The 12,884-nt window shown below is 40.2% G+C and overlaps 1 protein-coding gene across 1 annotated transcript; it reads left to right on the top strand.

The window, feature by feature from the left end:
• The first annotated feature begins 4,833 nt into the window (after nt 1-4,833).
• LOC102864524 (uncharacterized protein CXorf67-like) lies at nt 4,834-5,985 on the top strand. Its single transcript, XM_006881843.1, has one exon. The coding sequence runs from the start codon at nt 4,834-4,836 to the stop codon at nt 5,983-5,985; it is 1,152 nt and encodes a 383-aa protein (XP_006881905.1).
• The last annotated feature ends 6,899 nt before the right edge of the window (nt 5,986-12,884 follow it).

Raw genomic sequence — 12,884 nt, 5'->3', positions numbered from 1 at the left:
GCAGTAGGGCAACGAATTCAAGTATAAGTGACATGGACATCAGCTAACTTTCAGATTACTCAGTATGCATTATAGTTATTTGACTTGCTCACCAAATTAATTTCCCTATTAGCATATCAGCTTAACAATGTCTTTTTGGCTGCTCAAGTGATTGCTTGTGGATGACTTTCTAGTTAGTAATCTGATATCAAGTTTGAGATAAAATGCATCTTTGTAAGGAACAAAGAGAAAATAGTAACACTAGCAGAAATATGACAATAATGAAAATATTAGCTGGAAAGCTCTGGTGCTAAGAAACTACTGCAATCTGAAAGGCATGCAATTTGAATCAACAAGCTCCTCCACTGGAGAATAGACAATCTCCTCCTGTGCGATTTATTGCCTCTGAGAACCCACTGGAGTGTCAGCTATGGGTCAGTTCTGACTTGACAGCATACAACAATCCATCATCTAAAAAAAAATCATTAAAAATTAGGACCCATATCTTCAAAGATAATGCTAGGTATATTTTAGTGTGTCTAGGAATGCCAAGTATCTCTTGAAGATTCCACTTAAAAAAATCAACATTTTATTATCAAAATAGCTTTGAATTATTAATGAAGTATTATGTAATTAATATTAAATTTTGCTTTGTGTTTACAATAATGAACTGAATAATTTCAAATAAAACCGTTACTGTAAAAATAGAAGGATTACTTGTAAGATGTGTATAAAAGTCCAAAGGGGGAAGGGACAGAGAGGCTGAAGGTGAGGGGGCAATGACAAGGTCACAGAATTTGGTGGGTGGAGGGAGGGGTGTAAAATTAGGGAAAATCCAGTGGAACCAGAAAAGATGGGGTAATATTTTTTTGAGTGGGCATATATCAATGGGGAATAATTTTATGAAACACAATGTATGAGGAAGACGGTATGAAACACAATGTAAATGAAGAAATGTGTGAAACAGAGTATGTATGAATGAGACACAATGTATATAAATTTTCTTTTCAAATAAACATAAAATAAAATTTTAAAAATAGAAAATAAAATATTTTTTTACAAGCTTGAAATATCTGAGATAATCTTAAAATTAAGGCATTTTCAATCACTTTAAAGTACTAAAAAGCAAGGATATCTGATGGAAGACCAAGGTGCACCCCACCCAAGCCGTGGTCTTTTCAGTTGCTGCATATTCTTTTAAAGGTAGGACAATAATAAGAAAGGCAGAATAATTGGTTCCTTTGAATTGTAGTGCTGTCGAGGAATAGAGAATATTATACAGAACTCCAAGAGAACAAACAAATCCACCTTTTAAAAGTTGTATGTAGAGTGCTCCTTGGAAGCAAAGACTGTGAGATTTAGTCTCACACTTTGGTATATTTTCAGGAGGGGACAGTGCTTGAAGAATGACATCATGCTCTGAAAAATAGAAGGTCAACAAAGCAGAAGACAATCCACAACAAGATGGATTGGCAAGGTAATAGTTAACAGTGGGCTTAAGACAACACAGACACTCAAAAATATGCAGTGAATGCAACATGGCAGACATTTGTGAGGATGTTGCAGGATCAGCCAAGTTTTTATTTGTTGTACATAAGGTTGCTGTAAGCTGGAGTCAATGCAACAGTATATCACAACAACAGTATTCACAGAAACAGTGCACATACATATAGATCAAAGATGAATTTTAAAGTAAAAGGTAATGTAAGCACAAAGTAAAAAATAGAACATGATCAATATATTAGCTGTCCCTTAAGAGTGCATTTCTTAGAATATCTTCTCTTTCCATTAAAGATAATCACTGAAACTTGAATGACCTTGCTTTTGTTTTTTTATAATGATTTATGAATGTAAAATCAACTATTTAATTTAGTCTGAAATTGAATGGGGTAGAACTAGATAGGTTCTTTATTCCTGCTTCTTTCTATCAAAATTTATCTGTGAAAGTATCTCTTCTCTTCCATGTAGGCATATTTCATTCCTTTTCATTGCTGCATATGATTTGGTTGTACCACAATTTTGTTATACATTTTATTGTTGATAAGCATGTAGATAGTTTACTTTATGTTTGTTGTAATTACAAAGAATATGTCAATGAGTATTCTTGTACATGGCTTCCTGGTGCATCACTGTTGATCACTGTCATCTAGTTTTATCCCCTTTTCCTTTTAACACTACACATGGTAAATTTACTTATTCCAACAGAGAGACAAGGGGAGAGGGGAGAAGCACAAAAGAACAAACAAAATTTTAAAAAAAGACCCAGTACCTTCAAATTTATTCCAACTCATAGTAACCCTATAGAAAGAATAGAGCCCTACACGATTTCCAAGACTGGTAGCTTGGAACTAAGGAGTTGAGCTGTCAACCTACACTGTTCCAATCTACCAGTTGCTCTATGGAAGAAAAAAGGGCCACCTCCTGTCATGTGATGTACTGCCTTTGAAAATCTGCTGAAGGGTCATGTGTGAGTCAGTTCTGACTCAACAGTGCATGACAACTAATACCATATTTTTATGAAAGAATTCTAAAAGAGGATTGCTACATCTTTTCCCCATGTTCACACAACCAGCCTTCACTGCCAGAGCTCCTCATGATGGAAGAGTATTTAGTATTTTTCTTCATTATTATTTAGTTTTGAGAGCAGAAGTGGCATCCACTTTTTAAATAACATGCCTCTGGAAACTCTATGAACTTTGATAAATGTTGATAGTTGTAGAAGGACTTCAAGCCTTTTGTTCATAGGGTTGCTATGAGTAGTGCCTGGCTCGAAGGCAATCAACAACAACAATTATTTAGTTGGAGCTGACACTTAGGTCTTTGGAGGCTGCAAACTGCATGGGAGGAAATGGCAGATCTGTCTCTTATGGAACAGCTGCTGAATTCAAACCTCTAAGGTGGTGCTGCCTTTGGGTTAGCAACACAACTCCTTATAGACTATGTTATCATCACTTCCTTAGTATCAGCTATGCTTTTATCTTGAAATCCAATTTGAAAGATAAGCATGGTATTGTACTAATTAATCCTCTCCAAGTTGCAATTTCTTTTCCCATGAATCCCTGTCCTATCCTGTGCCACCCTCACACTTCTTGAAACATTAGAGCCTATTGTAGTAGTCACTGAGTAAATCCACCTAGTCAAGGGTCTTCCTCTCCTTCACTGGCTCTCTACCTTCCCAAGCATTATGTCTTTCTTCAAGAACTAGCTCCTCCTAGAAATATGCTCAAAGTATGTAAGGTGAAGCTTCATCATCTTTGCTTCCAAAGAGCACACTCGCTGTACCCTTTCCAAGACATACTTGTTTGCTCTTTTGGACGTCTATGGGATGCTCAGTACTCTTCTCCAACATCATAGCTTAATGTCATAAAATATACATCTGTCATCCTTATTCATTGTCCATCTCTCAGATGCATAGGAAGTGATTGCAAAGACCATACCTTGATTCAGATACACCTTGATTCCCAAATTGATATCATTACTCCTCAAAAACTTGCAGAAGTCCCTAACTGCAGACTTCCCAATGCAATATGTTTCCTGATTTCCTGACTGCTAATGCCAAGAGTGTTAATTGTAGATCAAAGTAAAATGAAGTTGCTGATAGTTTCATTCTTTTCTTCATCTATCATGATCTTACCTATCAATTCCAGTAGTAAGAATCTTTATTTTCTTGACATTGAGATGCAATCAATATTTAATGTATTTTTTTATCTTCTGCAGCAAGTACTTCATGTCCTCTTCACTTTCAGCAAGCAAGATTGTGTCATTTGTATAATGAAGGTATTGGGAAATCTCCCTTCAATCCTGATGCAACATTCCTCTTCATAGAGTCAGTCTTCTCAAATAATTTGTTCAGCATACAGATTGAATAGGTGTGGAGACAGAATACAACCCTGGTGCACACTCTTCTTAATTTTAAACCATATAGTGTTTGTTCCCTTGCTCTGTTCAGACAACAGCCTCCCAGCCTAGTCGTAGGCTTTGCATGACCACAATTAAGTGCTCTGGGATTCCCATTTTTCTTTATATTAACCATAACTTGTTATGATCCACAGTCTTTGCATAGTCAATAAAGCATAAGTAGACATAATCGTAAATGTCTTTTATTTTAGATAATAGGTTTTTTAAAAGAAAAGGCTTGATAAAAGTTTGTTTCCCAAGAGTTCAACAAGTTCATTTAGCAATGGAACACTTCAGTAATACAATTTGCTCTTTTTTCAATATGTATAATCCTAATGCAAAAGAGAGGAGCTCTCTTGCTATAGTTCACAGCTGCTACGTGGGAGAAAGTCTCCTACCTTGATGATTTATGGCCTCAAAAACAGAGGGCTCCACTCAATGGCAAGATGTTTGGGTTTTCTATGGTTAAAAAATATAAGGCCTCTCACCCCAACACACATGTATTCACAGTTTTAGAAGCTCTGTATGTGATTTAAGGAGTCCTAGTGGTACAGTGGTTAGGTATTCAACGGTTATACAAAATGTCAATTACTTCGAGTCACCAGCCTTGAGCAAATTGTGACAGTCAGCTTTCTTTTATGAGACAGTTCTACTCTGTCCTACAGGACAGCACTGAGCCAGAAACCACTCTCCATCAATGCATTTCGCCGTCTACACGGCTGGGGTACAGTCCAGTAGAAGCTGCACATCCGCCGGTTTCTCACCAGGTGGACTCTGCGTAAATGAGAAGGCACGTGGCACATCAGGAGCCAAGCACAAGCGACGCCCAGCGACGCCCTCCACGTTCTGCTTCTTTATTCCACTCTTGGCAGTTGGTGGCGGTGCTCCTTCCTGTTGGTGTCATGGCTACTCAGGCACCCTCAGAAAAAGGAGCAGAAGCAGCAGCTCTTTGAATCCATGGAGAGGGAAGTTCCAGGAGAGGCCAAGAATGTGGTCACCTCAGCGAACAGCGACGATGCTAGAGGGACCTGCAGCGGAGAATCTGTTGCCCAGTTTCCCTCAGCACTGAGCGACCCGTCACCATTGGACTCTCAGGCCAGCCGCATGGAGCTCTGGTCCCCTGCAGACGCCACCGTTTCTGTCGCTGTGGAGAATCCTGGGGCACAGTCTCTAAGTCTCGTGCAAGTGACCAGTGCTTCTGACCTTGGAGGTGGCCTGACTGCTCCCATGGACCTTACATGTATGGTGGATACAAGGGACCTAGATGCTCCATTCTGGTCTTCAGACAGTAAGGTCATCCCGACAAGAGCCGTCGGTCCGGACGGGGGACGTGGCATCCAGAACAAGAACCCAGAGGGAAACTGGGACAAGGAGCCTGCTCCACCTCCTGTGGCCCAGCCGGGCCCTGCCCTCCGAAGTCTGGCAACACCACCAGGCTGCACTTCCAACAGCAGAGCAAGCACTGCAGACCTTGCTAGCTTCAGTCTCCAGTCTGGATCTAGCTATGATCGAAGCAGTCAAGGCTTGGGAACAAGCACTCCTAGTGGCAGAGTGCCAAGCCTTGGACGTCCCACACCGAGTCAGCCAGCACTGCGCAGGGGCCCTGCTGATCCTCCCTGGTCAACTCGCCGGCGCCCTGCTTTAGCAGCACGTACCAGCTTAGGGAGGATTGTCATGCAGCGTTCTTCAAGCTCTCCTGATCGTGCTGTGCTGTGCCTTGTCCCCTTTTCTGAAAGTCCCATCTGCAAGAACGCCTCATCGTCTTCTGGAGCATATTCCTTTCTTTTCTCCAAGGAATCTGATGGGAGCCTCTCCTCATCCCCTCTCAGATCTCTTGGTCCCAGTCCCTCCTCTTCCACTGATGGGCTTTCTGACCAGAATTCCTCTTCCTTCTCTCCTGGGCACCTTGGTGGGAGAGTTTTGTGCAGCCCTCCATCCAGAGTTAGGCGTTCCTTACTGCCTGAGTTTAATGAAAATCCTCCTGCCTCTGCAGAAGAGCAGGCTGAACTCAGGAGCAGTTCTGCACCACACTGTCAGGCATGTGAACCCCCAGGTTCCCCAGAAGAATCCATACTCACCCCCTGCACTGATGAGCTGCCTGTTCAGTGATTACCTCTGAGGTTTCCAAGATTTGTGCACACCACTTTGTGCACATCCCCAGCCATGATGGCTCTTGATTTCAGGACCGCTTCTACTTTGCCCTTTAGCTTAGAGTCTTCTTTTACAAGTTACCATTTATAATGTTAACTTTCTAATGAATAAAGCAGAAATGTTAGTTTCCTTTAGTAGTACTACTACTCAGTATAGTAATTGAATACCACTCAGTGTACTACTACTGACATTATTATGAAGCAAATTATAATTTCTGCACAGCACAGTGGATATAACACAAATTACTATAAATGGATGCATGCATTTTATAAAGGGTATACACTGGAATATTATTGAGCCATAACAATTAATAAAATTCTGATACATGCTACAGTACAAATTGAACTTGAAAATAGTATGCTAATTGGAGGAAGGCAAAACCGAAGTTCATATATTATCACATTTATATAAAGTTTCCTAATGTAAGATATATAGACAAAATAAACCAATGTTTCCCTGAAGATAGTATAGAGAGGAAAAGGGGGAACAGAGTTTCTTTTAGGAATGATGAAAATATTCCAGTAGCCAACAGTGAGATAATTACAACATTGTCAACATAATAAAAGTTCCACTGAGATGATTAATTCTGTGTTGTATGTATTTCTCTTAAACAAAATATAAACACAAGACCCCAAATTCCCTGTCATTGAGGTCTACATTCATGTGAATGAATGAAAAGCAAGGCAGAAAGATAAAATCAGTAGAAAATGGAATTTTTAAAGGGCCATCAAGGCTTTGGATTTTGTTATGAGAGTGAACTGAAGACATGCACTTTGACTAAGTCATAAGGGAAATAGCAGTTATTACAATCAGTTCAAAATAAAATCTGTAACTATAGGAATACTGACCAGGAATATTAAAATTATAAAGAAATAAAGTAAAAACTTACTTTATTAGGATGTGAAAAAGGAAACAAGTGGACCTCCAGACCTCTAAGTGAACTTGTCTATAGACAAATGAGCCTCCAGAGAGAATTTACATTCTGCACTCTCAGTGACATACAAAGGTTTTTAAATAGGATGACAGCATATGGCTAGAGGCAGATATTCAAAGCAAACACCATGGGGCATAAGGGGAGTGATCTCGGCCTCTGAGAGGGGCCACTGGACAGGGCAAAGCCCCCATGGAAGCAACAGCACCATTCCTCCCAGGTCTGCCACGATGTGAAGTAAAGTAGAGCATCAGACCCTGCACAAAATGAAGGTTCAGGCACCAGAGTCCTTAGCAGGGACATTCCTAGGCCTAGGCCCAATAAGGGTTAGAGAAGGACATCAGTGATGTCTCAAAGTTTATGCATCATTCATATGTGTGGGCAGGGATGAGTTCTGGGGTTCTGATCAGCCCTGGCCAGTACGGTGGTGAAGCTTGACCTGATTGCAGCCAACATAATTCATAAGATAAAAAGTGAGCATTGCCTCAGCAAGTGCAGGCAGACTCCTCGCTCCTGCTTCACACGAGCTGAGCTACTTTCTTCAGTGACCCTCACCCATTTTGCTGGTGAGTATTATGGTGTACTTGACTGCTAACATCCTACAGCTGACTGGTAACAAGGCTGCAACCAACCATGAAGACTTCATCAGCCCAAAACACCTGATGCAAACAATACACAGCAACACACAGCTCCATCACCTTCGGGAAAAGCTAAATAAGACTTAGCTGAAGACACACAGGATCCAAGCAGAGGTGATGAAGTCCAGGTTCCACTGGAGTTGCTGCAGCTCTGCTCAGCCCCCAAAATGCTGAGATCTGAAGATATACTTCTTACTACCTAAAAAAACAAAAAACAAAAAACAAAAAAACACCCCACCTAAAAAAACAAAAGCAATAATAAAGGGCTTATATCCATGAACTTCTGACTCCTCTTGTGTTTTATCCTTTGGAGTTGGAGGGGACCCCGAAGGGAGGTATCCAGGGATGGAAAGTGGTAGTAGTCTGCATGGGTTGTTTGAATTCATGATTTCAGATAGGAGCTATTCATTATGGTGGGAGTGCTGAGAGAGGTCCTGGGTGGGCTGAGAGGGATGTTGTGGTCTGCTGAGGTCAAGGACATGTGAATATTGACTGGGGATTTCTTTGGTATGATCGAGCCTTCAGGTTGATGATAGGAACAGGGATGAAGAGAAAGACTCTGCACAGGGTCTGGAAGCTTAATCTGTAAATGGGAATATTTAAACATCAGAAGGTGATGGCAGAAGATCTCAGGGGGAAAGGGTGGCATAATGGCTGGCATAAACTTAATGAAGCTTTACATGAAGATAGAAGGTTGGCTTGGAAACCATAAAGAAACAAACATGTTTATTTCAGTATTCATAACCTACTTCTTTCCAAAATAAACTTAGTTGTTGCTATGCGCTATTTAAGTCAGAACCAACTCATAGTGGGTTTTCAGGGGCTGCAGTTTGCACAGGAGATTGTCCATTTTTCTCTCATGGAGTGGATATGGACTGCATATCTTTGAGTTGGCAGCACTACTCCTTGCCACTAGGGCCACAAGATCTCCCTGGTGGCCAAAGGGAACTTAAGCTAGGAATTATTAGATAGTGCTTATAGTCGTTCTGTGCAATTTCCTACTCTTACTATCGCTGTGGATACTCGTCAATTTTAAATTAGAACTAAAAATAACTTACTATCTGGTATGATACATGCAATTCAGGCAGTTACCAATGGTTCTTAAATATCACAATATAAATATATTGTACTTACTATCTGGTATGAGACATGCAATTCAGGCAGTTACCAATGGTTCTATAAATATCACAATATAAATATATTGTACTACAAACATAGGTGTCAACTCTGTCTTCAGTTGTAAGAATACTTAGTCAGTTTAATAATGACCATAGATAAAAAGAGTTCTCAGTGTCTGAGTACCTGTCTAGAGATATATGCTATATATAAATTCAATTTCAACTTATTGATTCAATGCACATATAAATCTTATGCAAACTCTCACTTGTGATTTAAAAAAGAAACAAAAAACAAAAGGTCAAAGTTGTAGCAATCCAAGCCTTCCTCTGTGAGCGTCAGCATTTGGAATTTTCAGCTATTCATCACATGCTCCAGGGCTACCTTTTTCATCCTCCAGGACTTTTTACAGAAGATTTGCCCCATGTTTCTAACAGAAGGCAGTGGACAGCAAGGACTGACTCACCTTGTGTCTGTACACTGCTGCTTAGCACAATGCCTTGTACATGGGATACCTTCTATACACAGCTGCATTTCTTTTATACCCCCAGATATTTAGGTGCCTTCTCCTAAGACATAGCTTGATGCTAGGATCTGTGGCTGACCTTGTAGAGACAGGAGAGAGCTGGCCAGAGGAAGAAAACAGCGTTAGATTAAGGACCAGTCAGTCCATCTCTGGGTTCCTCTGTTCCCCATGGCCTGCTGACTCACTCTTGCTCCTTACACCATCTGTCAGAATAAAAGGATTCAACTGGGCCTGTGTCTGCTTCACTGAAGGGTTCTGAGAATATGAGGAGCAAGATTGGAATACTGTTTGGAGTTCCTTAGAATATGTGTTCAAGAAAATGACAAGAAACCTAGATGCAATCTGATCTATTACAATAGTGTAGAGAGAACTGTACTTGATGGGATTGGTTTTCGGGGGTGTGACATTCTGCAAGGAGGTTATCAAACTTTTACTGTGGAATCTCTCAGTGAATTTAAATAATCAATTTTTGCCAACTGATTAAATCTTGGTACTTCTCAGATATTCTTTTGGTTAAATGATTAGCTAGCTGTTAGTGCTACTCAGAAACTCTTTTGGGAATCATAATAAACACATTAAATTCCAAGTACACAGAACATAACTGTCAAAATGTTCAATCCACACATACTTGTGATTTACTCCAGAGTGATGGAGTACTCCAAGCATTAGCCAAGCTCAGCCCTTACTCTTCTGTTACTTGAAGAGAGGCTGACCTCTCCCAACAACTGCAGGTGGAGATTCTCCTTCAGCTGGGAACACAACAGCACTCTCCTACTGGAAATGGACTCTCTTTGTGTCCTAAGCATGAGTTTGTCATATTGAGATCCTTCAGATTACAAAATAAGTGTAATGCAAAGAAATTAATCAATAAGTATGGTGTTACCAGGTTGGTTAAATCAATAAATATCGTGTTATCATGTTGATTAAATCCCTGTCCAATGTTTTTAGAAGTTATTTAGAAGTGCTTAAGCAGTTGCTTCTGATTGTGGCTGGTTGTAGCACTAAACATGGTCTCCTTGATAATTCCAAGAAGGAATTCATTACATGAATTAAAAAGCCACAGCATGACGTGGGTCGAGTCATAGGCACTAATGCTTTGTGGTCAGTTTATTAGCCCTCACTGTCCATGCAGTGGGTGACAGGAAAAGTCTCTACCACTCTTGAAAGGATCAGGTTTCTTGGGCACTTTCAGACCCTGTTTTCTCTGAGAGGCAAAGTCTAGAGTGAGCATTCCTAAACCAGTGCTGGCAAGCCCTTTGGAGACTCACACAGGCAGGGGAGCATCAGACAGATTAATATTGCCATCTTGTTTAGGAATGTACTTCAGCTGGGCTTGTGGGTTTCATAGGAAAGGCAGTACCCAGGACAAATATAGCCTCATTCTGCATTGTACAGCCTTCTGAATCCCCTCCTAAATGTGCACACGAGTTCAGCTCTCAGAAAAGGAAGAGGGGCAGAGGTACACTATACTTGAGAGAGCAGCAACACCTCCAGTTCAAACTCTTCAGCATTTCTGAAAGGTGGGAGGGGAGACGCCTAGGAATACTTTGTTGTGTAATGTGTGTACCCTGGCTAGGATACAAGTGGTGCTCAGCGTCCTGCTGGGAAAGGAGGTGATAGATACTAGTGAGGCTGTGACTGCTAAGCCAGGTCTGTGCACTGCAGACATCAGGACAGGCTGCCTCAGGTGTAGGTCTGCACAGCACAAATCATCAGATGTGGGATGACACAATGACAAGAGTTGAGTCCGTAGGGCTTCTTAGTGCGGTATTGAAATGAAGACCCAGGAACTAGGCTGGCTTCCCTTGTATTCTTTGGAAATGGTTGTTGTTGTTGTTGCTGTTGTTGTTGTTGTTTATAGGTGTCATAGAGTTTTATACAACTCATAGCGACCCTAGGAACACTGTCCTCTCCTGTGCCATCTTCATCATCACTGACAGCCCATTGTTGCTGTCCCTGTGGCAATCCATCTTGTTAGGGGTCGTCTTATTTTACACTGACCATTCACCTATTTAAGCATGATGTCCCTCTCCAAGGAATAGCGTCTCCTAGAAACACACTGAAAGTATGTGAGACAAACGTTTGCAATACTTGCCTCAAAGGAGCACTCTGGCTGCATCCTCTCCAAGACATACCTGTTTTGTTCTTTTGGCAGATTGTGAGATATTCAGTGCTTTTCTCCAACACCACAACTCAAAGGCATTGATTCCTCTACTGCTATTCATTGTCCATCCTTCAGACGCATAGGAAGTAATGTAAAAAACCATGGTCTGAATCAGACACACCTTAATCTTCAAACTGACATCATTCTCTTAGTAATTTGGAGAAGTCCCTGACAGCAGACATTCCCAGCATAATACATCTTTTGATCTCCTGATTATTGGTACCAAGGGTGTTAACTGTAGATCTGAATAAGATGAAATCATTGACAATCTAAATATTTTCTCCATCTATTATGATATTGCTTATTGGTCCAGTGGTGAGGATTTTTGTGACTTTTGGAAATGGAGGCATTATGCAGTCCCATGTTCTTCATAATAACATGAAGTCCCTTGGTCTCGGTATCTGACAAATGCTGCAGGAGGTGGACAGAGGAAAATGACCTAAAACTTTAGAAAGAGACATGGAGCCTCCAAAACATGTTTTGAGAAGGGAAAGTACTATGAACATCAAATATATTATTTCCTGAAGCACAAATTACAAAGTAGCGGGCCACAGACATAATTTGAACATTAAATGGTTTTTTTTTAGGGCTCTAGAGAAATTTCAAAAGAAAATGAAATTAATTAGCTGCCAACACATACAATTCAAGAACTTTTTACCTGAAGGTATGCCCTTCCCAGTTTATGTTGAGAAGTTAAAATCTTAGGACATTCACACAGTTGTGATAGTTGGACATGACTATCTGCTGCCTTATTAAAACTCTCATTGACCACAGTCCCCACTTTTTTCTATTGGATCTCATGTCTCACTCCGCTCACATACAGCACTTGCCTGGCTACTGGAAGTACTTGAGATCTCTACTCACATGATAAGTTAATTCTAAAACCATAGTGTTCAAAAGGATTAATTTAAAGAAGTAGATGTTTCAATGGGTCCCAAACTATCTGTGATGCAGGATCAGACTTTTAAGTTTATCTTCATTCTATCATTCAGATACATTTTGTTTTTAACATTAATTACAATTTGTGTTTGCTTTTCACTTGTTTTATTTAATTGTAACTTGGACTCCTCTATAACCTAAGGGTTCTTTATAACAGTCAATGATTACTTTAAAATAAAGATGAGCAGGTAAGGGAGACATGACTGAAACCAGAATAATTAGAACAGGAAGAATGAAAAGGGTCATGGTTTATGAAGAAAGTAACCAATACCACTGAACATCTTGTGCAGAGATTGTTGAATAAGAATTTAAGGTGGAAAAAAAAGAATTTAAGGTGCAAACTTTCACACAATAAAACATTTTGTCTATTAATTAGGTTTTATAAAATTAATCACAATTGGACTATGCCCACCATGACTCTGTCCTTTCAGATAAGTGGGAAAGATTGCATGAAACACAAAGTGAATGAAGAATAGTTTGAAACACAATGTATATGAACTTTGTAAGTTAACCAATATATTTTTTAAAAAAATACTTTTACTT

This window comes from Elephantulus edwardii, unplaced genomic scaffold (genome assembly GCF_000299155.1).
Source record: "Elephantulus edwardii isolate Elephantulus edwardi_28Jun2011 unplaced genomic scaffold, EleEdw1.0 scaffold00016, whole genome shotgun sequence".
Lineage (NCBI taxonomy): Eukaryota > Metazoa > Chordata > Mammalia > Macroscelidea > Macroscelididae > Elephantulus > Elephantulus edwardii.
Note: the sequence above shows the minus strand (reverse complement) of the source record. Positions and strands in the feature narration are given on the sequence as shown.